This window comes from Ictalurus furcatus, chromosome 6, assembly GCF_023375685.1.
Source record: "Ictalurus furcatus strain D&B chromosome 6, Billie_1.0, whole genome shotgun sequence".
Lineage (NCBI taxonomy): Eukaryota > Metazoa > Chordata > Actinopteri > Siluriformes > Ictaluridae > Ictalurus > Ictalurus furcatus.
In genome coordinates this window covers 14,239,332-14,257,005 of record NC_071260.1, presented here as the reverse complement: position 1 = coordinate 14,257,005, position 17,674 = coordinate 14,239,332, and the positions used below count along the sequence as shown (strand labels likewise).

General features: G+C 38.1%; 1 protein-coding gene across 2 annotated transcripts in view; it reads right to left on the bottom strand.

Moving 5' to 3' along the window:
• The window catches only part of fstl1b (follistatin-like 1b), a 66,307-nt gene that overhangs the window by 12,417 nt on the left and 36,216 nt on the right, over positions 1-17,674 (bottom strand). For both annotated transcript variants that reach the window (XM_053626614.1, XM_053626615.1), the window contains exons 3-4: positions 4,816-4,917; positions 2,306-2,435 (exon numbers count right to left, since the gene is read on the bottom strand). In XM_053626614.1, coding sequence (XP_053482589.1) covers positions 2,306-2,435; positions 4,816-4,917 — 232 coding nt within the window. The remainder of the gene's footprint in view (positions 1-2,305; positions 2,436-4,815; positions 4,918-17,674) is intronic.

Genomic DNA, 17,674 nt, shown 5'->3' with positions numbered 1-17,674 from the left:
TTATTAACAAATTACAGTTAAAATAACACATCAGACAGCCCGGTATGATACTGTATTGCCCTGTACTGTTGAAAAAACCTCCAATTATAAAATACCAGACTTTATAATGGATCGTTTGACATGGAACACCATCTGAGAAAAGTACAGACTGATCTGATAATGTGTTATCTGTTTGGCATCTGACAGAGCTGCCTGGTTACTGTTCAACCCTCAGGTAATGACTTCATGCTAATCAGTTCAGCGGTTCACGCTGGTTCCAGCTGATTTATATCTGCTCATCACATCTTACTGATAATTCCTTGATCAGTCCAGATTCCGGCATTCCTCACCTGAGCTTGCTATTTATATTGAAACAATGGTACTTCTGTCATAAAAAAAAAAAAAAAAAAATTGCAATAATCCCTAATAATCAATGATAAACATTAAAGTAGATATCAAGCAAATGTCCATGACATCATATAGACATTACCACTGCAACTTTTCAAGTAACAATACAATTAGATTGTTTAATACAATATCAAGGTCAGTTGAGATTCTCTTTTGGTGCCATTTTATATTCAAAAGATTGGACACACATATACATTTGTATTTGAGGTTAAAAATATGAGCAAACACCCAGTCTAGAGCCAGCTAACTGCTAGAGTTTAGTTACTGTTCCACACATAAGTAAGTGTAGGCTTATCAGGAAACTGAGATAAATCTGTTATAAAGATCAGACTATACACCTTGTTTAGTGAGAACAACTCCATGTACAATAATGCATGCCTTTAAAACAGGGGTTTTCAAAATTTTTACAGCCAGTAACCCCTTCAAATAAAAAAATAAAAAATAAAAAACAATTCCATGGATATAGGATGGAGCACAGATTTAGTCTACAAATATAATTAATAACAATATAAATATTAGGCTCATTATTTAAATGTATACAATAATATTTTTGATATTCTTTGGAGCCTTTTTCGTTCTGCATGTTTCACTCATAATACACTTGTATTAAAACTTCTCAATTAGGTTTAAGTTGACATTATTTACAGGGTGCTTGTGTATACATTATTGAGGTTTGGATTAAATACATTTCATTTAAGTGATCAGTCAAACTGGCTTATAATTATAAGCTTGATAATGGTGGGATAGTGGTGATTTCCACCAATGTAAATACATTAAAATGTTATGGACCCCTGAGGGTCCCCAACAGCTTTAAATCGTTCTGGGGATTTAATGAGTCAATTATATTTAAAAGCGATCTTTTGCCACCTACAACAGAAAGACCATGGCACCATGGGAAAGCTTATTCATTAAAAAGATATTTTCAGAATTAGCTTCAGAACTGCACCTTAGGCTCCATATTCTGAAAGACTTGTCACAGCTAGTTTAATCCATGTCTAAACCCATGCCTTTGTCAGGTGTTTTATGCACTGAATGATGTTCAGAACAGGCTCAGTTTTCATTTTCTTTCTGTGGATGCCATATATTGAGCATCACAAGGTTCTAGGCACCCTGTATAAAACCAAAAGAAAGCAATACATCCATCCATCCATCTTCTATACCGCTTATCGTTCTTCAGGGTCACGGGAGAACCTGGAGCCTATCCCAGGAAGCATCGGGCACAAGGCGGGGTACACCCTGGACAGGGTGCCAATCCATCGCAGGGCACACTCACACGCATTCACACACCCATTCACTAACCACTAAGCCACCATGCGCCCAAAGCAATACATACTGAGCAAAAACAAAACACTGAGAAGGTTCCCACTAGGGTGCCCCTATGGAAAACAAAACATAATTAAGTGCCCTCTAGAGTGCCCATGTTGTAGATTAAATATGATAAAGTGCCCTCTAGGGTGCCCATATGGCACATAAAACATGATGAAATGCTTTATTGGGTGCCCTTGACCACAGTTGAAAAATGTGATAAAGTGCCCCAATTGCTGAAAATGGAGAAAAACAAATGGGAAAAAACCCCAAACCAAAATATACCCTCTAGGGTGTTGCTACATGTGAGAAGTCATGATGAAATGGCCTCTAAGGTGCCTTTCCAGGGGAGAAAATGACATGCAGTGCCCTACAGAGTCACCTATATGCAAGGAAACATGATGAAGTGCCCTCTACAGTGCACTTCCAGTGGAGAAAATGAGATGCAGTGCCCTATAAGCTCCTCAGTATATAAGAGAATGAGATGAAGTGCCCTCTAGGTGCTCCTACATGTAAGAAAATGAGATGACATGCCCTGTATTTTCTCTATTCCAGTGGAGAAAATGAGATTCAGTGCTCCATAGGCTCCTCTCTGATACTTTCCCTTGCTCACCTTTGCAGTGGCCATCATGTGCCACCTGGATCTTGAGTCCAGTAAGGCAGGCGTCTCTGTGAAGCTCGCAGTGGTTTCTGTAGGTTTTTCCATTACTGCCACAGACAGAGCGCTTATGAGGTTTACATTGCTGAGAGACAAAGAGACACAGAGAGCGAAACGTTCAGAGTTGGGTTTTTTAAAAACTTTTTATCAGGTTCTTAAAAGCGTCCTCAAAAATTATGTATTGCATCTACAGTAACATTCAAACTTTATCTATATTATTTGTACACAATTTTCTACCATTAATTATTTTAATTCTATTACACTATGATTACCCTATCTATCTCTCTTTGGTAAAGAGATAATCAATGAAACACAGCTGACAGCCTAGTACTGTACTGTATTTAGAAAACCCCACCAAAACATTCCTTATTATGGGAACTGAGAAAAAACTACTGCATCAATAACATACTATCAAGAGTTTTATCAAGGGTAAATAAATATCTTTAGTTGTTATTTAATCTTTAAATGAGAAAGACAGAGCAGTAATTGCTAGCAAGCACCGATCAAACACTGAAGGTTTAAATCAGTGATCTGGAATAATTGAATCAAATATGGAGTACGAATAAATGATCAGTGTTTTTTTCACACACAAGGTGAGAGTTTGGCACTGAGAGCAGGTATATTTAGGAACGCCCAAGTATATTTCACCCATTAAAAAATGTAAAAAATAAAACAATAAAAGCATTATATTTACAGTATTAATCCATTCCAAGAAAACAAACTGGCAATTTTCCAGATTCCTATGAATGATTATAATGGAGATTAATTCCTCTGAGATGGATTGCTAGATATTAATGTACAAGAGTGAAGAAGACAATAAACTGCTGTATTAGTATTCACCTTGTGCAAGTTCTTGGTATAGCTATGGTCTATGATCAGAGAAGCTCCTACTGTTCAGTGTATTATGCGGCTACACACATAAGATTTATGATCTATTTAATGTTTGGTTTATTTCACATAGATGGTAGATTATATTTCATTTTCTAGTGGAAATATTGCTATTTCTTTTCATGTTAAAGCTATATTTTTTTTTTCTTTTTGTTCTTCTGGATAGTTAACAATTTGAAAAAAAAAAAACAGGTGATGTTTACTCCAATCCTTAACTAACCAGTTTACTGTAGCCTCAGATTCCTGTTACTGGCTGACAGGAGTGGAACTCAATGTGGTCTTCTGCTGTTGTAGCCCATCTGCCCCAAGGTTCAACATGTTGTGTGTTTTAACATGCTTTTCTCCTCACAATGGTAGATCTTATTTAGTTCTGTGTCATCTCATGTGGTTAGTGTGTTGTTTTTATGTAGCACCATGGCCCTGGAGGAACGTTGTTTCGTTTCACTATGTACTGTACCAGCTGTATATGTTTGAAATGACAATAAAATCAGTGAACTTGAACAAGAGGGGTTATTTGAGTTACTGCCTGTCACATTCGAACAGGTCTGGCCATTCTCCTCTGCCCTCTCTCATCAACAAAGTGTTTCCTCCTGCAGAACTGCTGCTCACTGGATTAAAAAAAAATGTCACACCTTTCTGACTGTCATGTGTGAAAATCCCAAGAGATAATGAGTCTTTATTAGTCATATATACATATGCACAGTGAAATTCTTTTCTTTGCATAACTCAGCATGTCAGGAAGCTGGGGTCAGAGTGTAGGGTCAGCCATGATACAGCACCCCTGGAGCAGAGAGGGCCTTGCTCAAAGGCCCTCAAGTGGCCACTCAAAGTGGCAACTTAGCAGTGCTGGGGTTTGAACCCCCAACCTTCCAATCAGTAACCCAGAGCCTTAACCACCAAACCACTACTGCCCCAGCAGTGAAAGTCAAAAGTCATTTCCCCCATTCTCATGTTTAATGCTCTTCACCTGTATCTGTATAATTTTCATTAGATGTACGTTATGTTATATTTAGTTATTATTATTATATTTCTATTTTTGTTTCTTTGTTGGAAAGACAATGGTTTTGTGGCTCTGTGGTTTTTGAGACATGTTGATGGTTATGTACTTCATACTGTAGTCAAGTGTTTGTGAAGTTTGTTTAATGTATTTTAAATGGCTCAATTGTTAAAGTGAATGTTAAAGCTAAAGTGGTCCAATTAATAATATTTCATTTTAAAGCTTAAGTTAAAAACCCCCATGATAACAGCTGATAACTCCAAATTTCAGAAGAAAAAAAGAAGTATCATAATCTCGATTTTTTTAAAAACCACCATTGTTTCACACTGTAATTAGTAATCAGATTGTAAAATCTAATTTTTTGTAACAACCATTTAATTCTTTTCATCCTTTCCCTATTTTGTTTTTGTAAGTATACATGAACTCGTAACTTTTCTTAATATAGTTCCATTATTCTGTTGATGCTAAATATCAGACTGAACGTCAGGACACATATTGTACATCATAAAGATGTCTTAAATTATCCTAATATGATCTGATGATATGATGAAATGGAGGATTAATATTCTCTACTCCTTACCTCAATACACAAGCAGCTGGGCTCGCCTTTCTCTGTCACTGCACATTCTCTCCCTGCACCGCAGAACACATTAGCACACACCTTCGACTTGCTCTGAGTTTCCTGCAGAGAAACACACACACACACACACACATTATTTATACAGATATATAATATACTCAAAAATATATGGGGCAAGGTTCTATTTGCCAAAAAAGTTTTTTATTTCCAAACTGTGCTTTTGCCATACAGTATCTTGCATTCACCCCCTTTGCACTCTCTCACATTTTGTAGTGTTACAACTTGAACTGAAATGGGATTAATTGGGATTAAAAGAAGAATTACTTATAACTAGCACATTTTGTCAGTAGCAGAATTTATGGCCCAGACTTTATTGCTCTATTTTGCTCCCTAATGAATCTTTCAGATGGAGGCTGCTAAAACTGAATGGATCAACCCTGATGTCCACGTGTAAAAGGCTGTGTGAATGGTTACCCTTCGTTATTTGTACATTTACATTTACAGACGCGCACCGAAGTAAAAATAAATAAATAAACAAAACAACAACAAAAAACATATCCTCATGCTATCACAAATAAGCAATGGATACCATAACAGAAGGCTAAAACTCTGTTACATAGGAGTTAATGTGGGAGTTACAGCAAAGAAAATAGTACAAGTTGCTTTTTTAATAAGCTGTGTGAATATAATAAAAGTGTAAGAACCTTTTTTTTTTTTTTAAAGCAAAAGCTATTCCACATTAAATTATGTTGCTTCAGTCTTTATTTATATGTTAACCTTTTATTCATTAATACATTTAAATAACTCAATTTCATGCACTATTTGCTTGGCCCATTATTTTCACCCAGACTATGCATATTGCAAAGGGTTCTTAAAGGACTCCATTACACAAGCTCAACACTAGATGGAGTGATTGCATAAATACAAAAGTTGCTCAGTTGGCCTGGTCTTTATCTTCACTGAGAGCTGCTCATCTCAGGACTAGAGGTGTTCCTCAAACCTGTACCACAGCTCCAGATCTGGTTAAGTAGCTTCCGTTGGAGAGCTTGTTAGTGTAAGCAAGGCTGGGATCCAGAATGTTCTTTACATTGGGCCTTTATGAGATGACATAAGTTTTTTTTGGGAACATCATGGGATTTTTACCAAACAGATATTCAGAGTAACAGTCAGCATTTACTAAGTCCCCACGTGTTGTATTCATTTCAGAAGTGGATAACGGCCAAACATAAGTAGCACTTCAGCACTTCACTCTTTACAATTATTCTGGTTTACATTTCTGTGGTGATGGCGATGATGAAATAAAAAAAAGCCTGCAATGAGTTATATTATATATATATATCATACGTTTACATGCAGATGTATTTACACTCGTTAGTCATAACATCGAAACCACTGAGAGGTGACGTGAATAACATTGATTATCTCGTTACAATGGCACCTGTCAAGGGTGGGATATATTAGGCAGCAAGTGAACAGTCAGTTCTCAAAGTTGATGTGTTGGAAGCAGGAAAAATGGGAACGAATAAGAATCTGAGCGACTTCGACAAGGGCCAAATTGTGATGGCTAGATGACTGGGTCAGAGAATCTCCAAAACAGCAGGTCTTGTGGGTGTTCCCGGTATGCAGTGGTTAGTACCTACCAAAAGTAATTCACGTAAGGACAACTGCTGAACCGGCGATAGGGTCATGGGCGCCCAAGACTCATTGGGGTGTGTGGGCAGCGAAGGCTAGCCTGTCTGGTCTGATCCCACAGAAGAGCTATTGTAGCACAGACTGCTGAAAAAGTCAATGCTGGTTATGACAGAAAGGTGTCAGAACACACAGTGCATCACAGCTTGCTGTATATGGGGCTGTGTAGCCACACACTGAGTGTCTGCATGTCTGAGTGTCCATGCTGACCCCTGTCCACCGCAGAATGCGCAATGAGCATGTAAGCATCAGAACATGGAGAAATGGAAGAAGGTGGCGTGGTCTGATAAATCACATTTTCTTTTACATCATGTGGACGGCTGTGTGTGTGCATCACTTACCTGGGGAAGAGATGATGCCAGGATGCGCTATGGGAAGAAGCCAAGCTGGCAGAGGCAGTGTGATGCTCTGGGCAATGTTCTGCTAGGAAACCTTGTGTCCTGGCATTCATGTGCATGTTACTTTGACACAAACCACCTACCTAAATATTGTTGCGGTCCAAGTGCACCCCTTCATGGCAACAGTATTCTCTAATGGCAGTGGCCTCTTTCAGCAGCATAATGTGTCCTGCCACACTGCAAAAATTGTTCAGGAATGGTTTGAGGAACATGACAAAGAGTTGAAGATGTTGACTTGGCCTCCAAATTGCCCGATCGAGCATCTGTGGGATGTGCTAGACAAACAAGTCTGATCCATGGAGGCAACTTACAGGACTTACACGATCTGCTGCTAACGTCTTGGTGCGGGATACCACAGCACACCTTCAGAGGTCTTGTGGAGTCCATGCCTTGATGGGTCAGAGCTGTTTTAGCAGCACAAGGAGGACCTACACAATATTAGGCAGGTGGTTTTGATGGTATGGCTGATCGATGTAAATAATTCTTTTTTTAACATATAATTAATTCAAATCAATTGAATAAAAATTCTATCTACATTTCAGTGAACATAATAACAAAACAACAAAATGAGTGCTGAGAAAGAGAGCACAAAAAGCACTAAAGATGCACAAAATGTATGCAAAGTATTTAGGCATCAACTTTTACAAGAATATTTTATGTTTAATTAAAAAATAATGAAAGTATTCATAGAATAAGCCAAAATAAACTTAAAAAAATTAATCTGAGTCTGATTAATGTGATCCAAATAAAAGTTTATGCTTTATGACCTTCATTATTTAAATCTTAAAAAGAAATTGTTCAGTGTTTTCTCTCTTTATAGTCAACCTACTTGAAACCACGACCTGAAGGATATGATGGTTTGATAATACAGTTGAAAAGCCAGTCATTTCAAAAGAACAGGAAACCCACACACATATGCAGACACACACACACACACACACACACACACACACGCACACACGCACACACAGAGTCTCAGGAGGGAGGATAAATATCACTCTCTATAAATGGCAGAACTCTCTCCGCTTCCCACAAACTCCCATCAGGCCACCTGCCTCTTGTTACCCTGACAACAGGATGTTCTCCTTGAAAAGAAGGGCATGTGGGGTATAAAGCTCTTCTCTCCTGCACTGTAACAAATGGCACTCCTAAGGGGGGGAATTGTGCTCGACTCACACACAGCATGGACGAGCCTTCAACTGGAGCACAGCAGCTAGTGAAGCAGGAGACTGACCTATCAAACTCAGCGACGCAAGTGAGAATTAGAAAAGTGCCACCACAGCAAAAAAAAACCAAAAAAAAAAACCAAAACAACTAATTATTATCAGAAAATAGACTCTCTCTCTCTCATACACACACACATCAGCATCCTTATTGCTGCTACTGTAAACCAACAGCAATAATACATTCTCTTATTTAGAGATTTCCTAAGTGATGTACATAGATCATTTGTGTGTTAATAATGAAGGAAGCAATTCGTCACGTACTTATTAACGATATGATTTATAATCTGCTCGTTCAAATAGTTTATCACTACTATAGTGATAACTCATTCACAAGGACTTGTATCGCAAATGATAAATGATTTTAAAAAACAGATGTTATTTCATGAAGGAAAAACTTAGCATTCTTACGGTTAAAGCTGCAGTACGGATCTTTTTTTTTGTTTAAAAATGAACAAAAATCAATTACTGAGCAAGTCAGTGTTCAAAACTGTCTCCTTACCTTACCCTGATTTGCAATGGTAAGCTTATAATAATGATTTATAAACCAAGGTTTCGGGTCAGATTTTGCGGCTGCACGGTGGCTTAGTGGTTTGACTCACATCGCTGGGGTTGAGGGTTCAAATCCCGTTTCCCTGTGCTTCGGGGTTTTTCCGGGTACTCCGGTTTCCTCCCCCAGTCCAAAGATATGCATTGAAGGCTGACTGGCATTTCCAAATTGTCCGTAGTGTGTGAATGTATGTGTAATTGTGCCCTGCGATGGATTGGCACCCCATCCAGGGTGTCCCCCGCCTTGTGTCCCGAGTTCCCTGCGACAGGCTCCAGCACATAAAATGGATGGATCGATCGATCGATGGAAGGAGTCTCAAGTGTCAAGTGTTAAGTTTCCACCCTTACACATTGTGGTTTCTCTGTAACAGGACAAGCAGTGTTCTTTTTTGTCTTACTAACTTCAAGAAAGAGAAAAATAAATGATAGGCTGGCGAGGGTTTATAGCTGATATAATGTAAGTGAGAACAGGAACTTGTTTCATGGACATTAATTCTAGCTATAAACTGAGGAAATGTATGATGTGCTGAGTATGATGTGATATAAAATACTTCAAGGCATGCTGCTATTGGAAAATAATCAACTATGGGGTAATAACGGATCACAACAACTAATCACTGATTATTTTCCTGTAACAGCCCATCCCAAAGTGTTTTTTATTCCTTACATAACATGGATATAGAGAATTATGTAACAACACACTTATTATAGAGTACAGAGTGGGCAGGTCATCATCAATACATGTATACCAACTCTGTCTTTAACAATTAGCTGACTGGATGTTAAAATACTTTTTTTTTTTTGCTTCTTTTATTCCCTTTTTTTTTATTTTTAAGAAATACAGCCTTTACTCTTTGGCACTCTCTTATCAAACAAAATATTGGGATACATATTGTATTATGCCATACTTGCCCTGGTACCATGTGAGCTGAGTTGAGAGCTTAGTCTTATTACTGGAGCTAAAATTAGTGCAGACCACTGATTGATCACACGCAGTCGCTTCTCCACCAGCACAGAATTCAAGAAGTGCTAGAGGCAACACCACAGTTTCACAGTTTTAACTGAGGAAAATCTGCCATGTTCGAGTTGGGGCAAATCCAAAAATCCCTTCTTATTCAGCCTGCATATAACATAACACAAAGAATCTCAATTCCCTACCTAGTGCCCTCATGTGCAGTGCAGAACAACATTTGTTATTCAGCCACAGATGTACGGCTTCTGGTATTTTTGGCTTTTTAAACACTGTCTGGTAAGCTTTTCATTCAAACGTTTCTGTGTTTTCATTTATCTGTGTTCATGCACCTGGAAAGCTATTAAGCAAAACTTTTTTGATTTGTATGTTCACTAAAAGCACTAGTGAACAATTTTTTTGGAGTTTGTGTGCTTTTATTCTCATTATGTCTTGTGTTTGGTAGTTCAATTGAGAGAGAAAGGCAGTACATTACCATCAAATGAGAGATTCCTCATTTCATTTCCTGGATTCTAGAGTAGCATTTCACTACTTGTGCCTATCAGTTCAGAAACAGAAAACCTCCGGAGATAGACTGCTCCAATTTTTCCCAGAGCTGACAACATTGCAAACAAGAGCTGTCGACTACTGATTAGTAGTTTGCGAGTTCAAATCCCAGTACTGTAATCCTAAACTTTCACTGTTGGGTTCTTAACTCTGATCTCTTCAGCTCAACTGTGCCAAGCAACAGTACGAAAACAACGAGACAAAAGTCACTCAGTACATTTACATGGACAACAATAATCCAATATTAACCTGATTAAGACAATACTGTGATTAAGAAACTAGCATGTAAACAGCAATTTTTAATTACCTTAATCCGATTAAAGTCATACTCGAAGTAAACACAAATCGAATTAAACATGTGGAGTATTCCTATTTTAGTCGCATTATCGACATGCATTACAGACATGTACACACGTTAATCACATTATTAACGTTGTGTGGGAGTTTTCACCGCATTTTGTGACAGAACACATACACACACGGCAGTGTTCAACCGTTTTACGGCAAACAAGAGAGCACGGCTGCGTCCCAAAGCTCGTACTTACCTTCTATATATCTTGTATCTCGGCTACTCTATAGACGGTAAGTACGCGGTTTGGGACGCAGCTCATGGCTTCAAGCAGTCGTCTATTAGCACCTACAGCATGACAAATAATTAACTGCACTTGAAGCGTTCGTAAAAATTAAAAATAAAAACACACAAAACTGTATACGGTACAATAACGAAGACGAACTGTATGTTGATACATGAAATTCTGGAGGGAACGTAGGACGGCGTGGCGCGGAGACGTAATGACATGTGATGTTAATCGATCTATGTTCTATAACATGTAAAACAGGAACATGAAAGAAATATTCTAAAAGCAACTCATGTAAACACCTTAATCACAATATTATCTTATTCAGAATAAGGTCAATAATTAGATTATTGCTTTCCATGTAAACGTAGTCATTGTGACCGTTACTTAATAATTAGTTCACCCATTTTTTTTCAACCAACCAAAAACACCACAGTCCTGCCCACTTGTATACTACTGGCTCATGAATTCACATGTCAAAGTTTACCTTGACAAAGCAAAAGTTACTGCTTCCAAAAGCAAATGCATATCTTTCACATCCTGTGAAAAGTGCAGTTTTCAGGGTCAGAAAGTGTAAATACTACGACTAAACCACAGATCTTGGCTTTCACAGGTAGAGTTATGTTTCATACACACTCAGCCAGGATGGATTGCTCTAGTTTCCGATTTGTTGGCAGGAAAATACACTGATTCTTTGGAAATGTGCTACAACTTCATCCCACCTCTTCTCAAAAACATTCTAGCTTCTAAACTGTGTGATCAGTCATCTCTTTATTGTTATTTTCACCCTTCTGGGTGAAATCTCCCCAAACATTAACAGCATAAACATCACTGTAATATGTACTATGATGGAGTGAGAATCATTCCGAGCATTTGCTCACTAGATGACAAACCAGCTGTGAGGCTTTTGGGAAATGATTCTTTAATGATGCCCATGTCATTAAGCCTAAAGAAGTCTACTGTAGAGGGCAGCACTGAGCCATCAAGAGAAAATCTCCTCTATATATAATTATAATTTTATTATCTCTATAACTTTCCTCTATATAATAACAACAATAAAACAGAATGTGTTTCAGGGCTTTGCCTTCCTCACCCTCACTTCAGATTCTTCGCTCATTTCGTATTTTATTAGTTCTCTGTCACTACATTCCCATTAATGTGCTGCTGGAAATGTGTATAAAACCTTTTCAAACTCAAGGTAACATTTTGCCTCCCCATTTAGTAGTGGTGAACCTCACTATACACTCTACACCTTAGCCTTTTTTAAAAAAATTATACATTTGTTTCTCTTTCATGTACAACCCCAATTCCGAAAAAGTTGGGACAGTATCGAAAACGCTGATAAAAACAAAGAGGAGTGCTTTGTAAATGTACTTTGACTTGTATTAAAAAATTGTATAAAGACAATGTATTAGATGTTTTGCCAAATCAACTGCATAGTTTTTTTAAAAAATAACCATCTATTTTGAAATTGATGCATGCAACACTTTCCAAAAAGGTTGGGAAAGGGGAGATTTAGGACTAATAGCGATGTGACAAGTTGAAATAAGAAGGTGATGTGAAACGGGTGAGGCAATCGTCTAACCATAGTATATAAGGAGCTTCATTCGCCGCTGCATCCACAGATGCAAGTCAAGGCTTTACTATGCAAAGCAGAAGTCATACGTCAACACTGTCCATAAGCACCGCCCACTTCACTGGGCTCGGTCTCATCTGAGATGGACAGTAGCACAGTGGAATCATGTTTTGTGGTCCGATGAGTTAATATTTCAAATAGTTTTTGGACAAAACAGTCATCGTGTTTTCTGGGCCAAAGAGGAAAAGGACCATCCAAGGACTATCCATCATCAGCGTCAGGTCCAAAAGCCAGCATCTGTCATGGTATGGAGGTGTGTCAGTGCCCATGGGATGGGTAACTTGCACATCTGTGAGGGCATCATTAATGCAGAAAGATATGTACACATTTTGGAGCAACTTACTTGCTGCCATCCAGAGCAGGACAACACCAAACCACATTCTGCCCGGATTCTGCATGGTTGCGTAAGCAGAGAGTGCGGCTGCTAGCATGACCTGCCTGCAGTCCTGACCTGTCTCTGACTGAGAACGTGTGGCGCATTATGAAGCACAAAATAAGGCAATGAAGGCCCTGTACAGTTGTGCAGTCGAAGAAATGCATAATGGATGAATGGGGGAAAATTCCTCTTGCTAAACTTAACCAAATGGTGACTTCAGTGCCCAAACGCTTAACACAGTGGTAAACAGTCGACTGTACCAACTTTTTTGGAGTGTGTTGCAGTCATCACATTTGAAATGAGTGTAAAAATGAATTAAATTCACAAAGTAAAACATCCAATAATGTGTTTTCAATATAGTACAGGGTGAACTGAATTTTCAAATGACTCTTTTGGTTGTTTTTTTTTTGCATTTTCCATATTGTCCCAACTTTTTCTTCTTTCCTTTTTTGTTTGATCATTCATTCATTCATTCTCTCTCTCTCTGTCTCTCTCTCTCTCTCTCTCTCCAGAGGTGGGAGCTTCCCGGCTTCTCCGCACACTGTACCAGTTAAATATTTCGTATTTGCATTTGCACAAAAATGACCGTTCCTTTTCTGTTTTCTTTTCTCATTACAAACTCAAGTGATAAAAAGCCTTTACTTTGAATGTGCAGTAGTCACTGTTTAAAAAATTTCTGCTAGCAATAGAAAACTTGGAAAAATATGTCGAAATTATTCTAAATATTTTTTTTTAAACTGTCTTCTGGTCTGTTTGTGTTTGGAGGGACCTCCTGTTAATCATTTTATAGATACACCCCAATGCCCTGTCACTTCGCCTCCATCTAAGTCTCAAGTCTCAAAGCGCCCAGTGCAGCCAGATAATTCTCGTGTGATTAAAAAAAAACCCAAACAATCACTCAGGGCTTGGAAAACACTCAACGAATACAAACACAGTAAAACCAGAATACACATTGGCAGTGTTTTTCCAAAATGGAGTAATTTATTTCTGGTGAAGGAAATGAAGCTGGACATAGAATTAGTGACAGGTATGTGAAGGCGATCCGTATAAAGCTTTGAATTGTCTGACTGAAACGCTTTATAAACGGAGTCAAGTAGATAATCTTTTTTTTTTCATTAAAAAAAAAAAAGGGCAATGACTGCACTTGTGTACATCCCCATAAACTATTATAAGGTTAAATTAGCATTTTTATAGAGTTGTAATTCAGTTTTCAAACAACTAAACATCTGAGTGAGCTTGAAAGTTCAACTAACTCTAGTTGAACCACTGTAAGTTAAGGGGTAGAGCTTTGTGGACAGGGTGGGATTGGAGGGTGGGCTTAAGAAGTAAAAAAAAAAAAAACTTTAGAGACTAGATCTTGCCAAATTTTGAAAAATCTTAGCTATTACACCTTTAAAAGTCTCTTCTAAACTGTTATTTTTAAAGGAAACAACAATTCTTCAAGCTACAGTATTTTGAGCTTTGAATTTATCCTGAATGAAAACAGGTGAGACTAAATGTAGGTCAGGTCCAAGCAAGAAACATTAGTTAGTAATATAAGAATACAACTAAAATAACTGAAACAGCTGAAAGGAGTGCTGAGGCAAATAAGTAGCTTTCACGTCAGGTTTTTTATCACTAGCTCTGGAAACATCTGTTAGCTCGTGCATTTGTATTTGTTTGCCTCTGGAAAAAATTTGTTACAGCATGTGGACGTTTTTGCTGCTTTGTCCATCTGCTAATTAATAAATTATGATCATCCATCCTTTCTTTCCAACAGTACACAAAGGTTTTTTTTTTTTTTACTTCACCACTTCATGAAAGTAATGGTGCCGTTTCTTTCCATCCCCCTTTCGTTATATCTTTCTTTTTTTATTTCTATATAATATTCTATCTCTCTGTTTCTTCCCTGAGGCGACCCTACCCTCACTGTATCCTCACTGAGTGTCAGACAATTTCATTTCTTTTTGACTTTCTGACTCTTCAAGCCTGTATAAAAACCACTTTTTTTCCTTTCTTTCTAGACACAATGTTGTCTATTCATACTTCATCAGTGTACTAATGTTCTATCAGACTACTTCATTTAAATTTTAAAAATATACTGTTCATCCCTCACACACATTTCTGCTCCACAATCAATTTCAATTGAAAAGCCAGTGCCCCTTTTTAATATTTTCAGACTCTTTCTTATCACATGATGGTGTCTATTTTTTCTTTTCTATTTTTACATTTATGTTTTGAGGGAAAAAATTTACTCTTTCTTTCCTTCTCCCTTTCTTAATATCTCTCTATTGATATAGATATATATATATATATATATATATATATATATATATATATATATATATATATATATATTTTCCCTGAGGTGGCCCAAACCTCACTGCATAATGCACTTTCGGGCTATTTCATTTCTTTTCGTCATTTCGTAATTTATTTTTCAGCTCTCACACACACTTCAGCACCACAATCTATTTAAAGCCTGCACTAAGTGAAGTGGGATAACCCTTGCTGCGCATTGTACTGCCTCTCAGACTCTTTTTGCATTTCTTCTGTAACTTTAAACCAGCACAAAAGTCAACACCCCTTTGTTGTTTCCTTCTTCCTTCCTTTCCATCTTCTTCTCTTTCTTTCTACTTTCTTCTGATTCTCTCCTGAGGTCAGACTACCTTCCATGCATACGTTTTTGTTTTGTCATCCACTCCTACTAGTGGTCCTGTATCTGCTTTTAGTTAGTAAGTTAGTCTCTCTCTCTCTCTCTCTCTCTCTCTCTCTCTCTTTCTCCCCCCTTTCTCATGAGACTAAAACGACCCCCACTGCACTGCACACTGTACTGGTCATGTGAGCAGCAGACTGGCCAATCAGCTGCTGCCAAGTTGAGTCTGAAGTAAAGGGGTTACTACAACACACACACACACACACACACACACCCTGACTGCACCCTACCCCGTGCCCCTCCTCATCCTTTCTGAAATGTTTCCTGTGTCCTGTTAGAGCACTGTTGGAGAGTCTGGCTTCAGTATTGTAGCTGGCATTAAACTAAGCGTAGCATAATGTAGCTGTCTAGAGTAACATTTAGATGTCAAGAGCTACACTGACCACCGTCTGTCTTCAGCGTCCTCACACTTCTCCTTCTCGCTCTCTCTGTGAGACCTTTCTCCCTACATGGCATTAGGATTAGTGATAGGAGGTGCCTGTATGGTTGTGTGTGGGTGTTTTCCACAAGGGCTGCTTCCACATCTGGATTCTGACACATTCTCCATGTCCACCCTTTCCCATCCATGCTGTGTAATCCATGACTCATGCTGCGTAACTGAAACCACAAACGAAGTACTCGAACAAACAGTACATGCATTATGGTGGTTATTTCACGCAAATTCGCCAACATCGGTCATACACTGCAAGGTGTGAAAACTCGAATCATGGCTATTGAAATCCCACCAAGATCTCACTCCAACATAGCTTTCTATTACATTAGTGGATGTTGGAATCTAGCTGGAGTTTCATTAGTGATCAGATCATGAGCAAAACCGAGAGAACCGTTTAGACACTGAAACTTTCTCTGCTGAACTGGGGTAGACTATTTAACATTTGGTGGGGCACACTTTAGCTCAACCAAATACAAAATCTAAAACCCTGAACCGCAAGAGTTTCCATGGCAACTGGAAGAGGCGGGGACTGGAAAGTAGATGCTAGACAGATGGAGCTATGAAGAACGAGAAAGAAAGATCGATCAGGGGCCACTGAACTCTAACTCAGCTGCTTTGTTCCAGCATTTCTGAGGAGAAGGTTAAGCTGCACAAAGAACAGGATTACAAAAATCAACACAGAAATCCATGGATCGGAGCTGTGTCCAATTTACCAGAAAGACGAGAATTTGTGAAACAGTTTGGCTTTGTTGTCCAGAAGCTTCTAGACATATCGGAATGATGAATGCTGGAGTTGATTTCTAAAGGCAAATTACAAACCAGCAGTTGGATATCGAAACCACCATGACTAACTGACAGATCGGATAAACTGATGTATTTTTTATGGATTTTGTTGTAATGCAAGAATTTCAAGGAGAATGCTGGAAGTGAACCTGCAGAACCTTTCACTTTTCATCCAAAATTCTCAAAATACCCTAAAGAGCAAGCCAGAGGCGACTGGCAAAGAGAAACACCCTGAGACAACACAAGCAAGAAAGTCTGACCACAGTTAGCATCAGCATCTTCTCTCTACCTCATTTTCTCTATGCAGTCCTCAGAAGCCCTGGCTAGCTCACATTTTTATTCAGTTCCTGCTCCAAACACACCAGGATTACACACCAAGTAATCAGTATTCTACAACCTTTCTCACCTGGCTCAGGTGTGTGTGGAGTTAAAGCAGAATAAATTGTAAACCGACTTGAGATCAAGCTGTATAGAGGAATAAAAACATGTGTAATAATAGAAATGGCGTAAAGTAGAAATAGAAAGAAAAACCCTCATTAAAAAGAAACCTATCCATCTATTTAATGAAATTTAAATAATAAAATAAAAGAGCAGTCAATAGTTACAATAAAATCTACAAAATGAATATTTGCTATGGAGAAACCCAAGTGGCTAATAAATAAAAAGACCATTTAAATTTAAAAGTATAATAATAATAATAAAAAAATGTTTTAAAACAATATTAAACACATTCATCTTGAGATGTGCATATAAGTGCTTAGCATGACATTATCTCTCATATTTTCCAGGGCGAGAGCTCCTTAGCTTGGGGCTATGACAACTAAAAGCTGACTCACTGCTTTTTTTAATAAATGACCTGCATATTGATGTTTAACGATGTGAGTGATCGAGTTGGTGCTAATCTAACATATCATTTCACTAATGTTCAGGACCGTGAAGATATTTAATAATTAATATTGTAATCTAAAATCACTTCTAAAAGA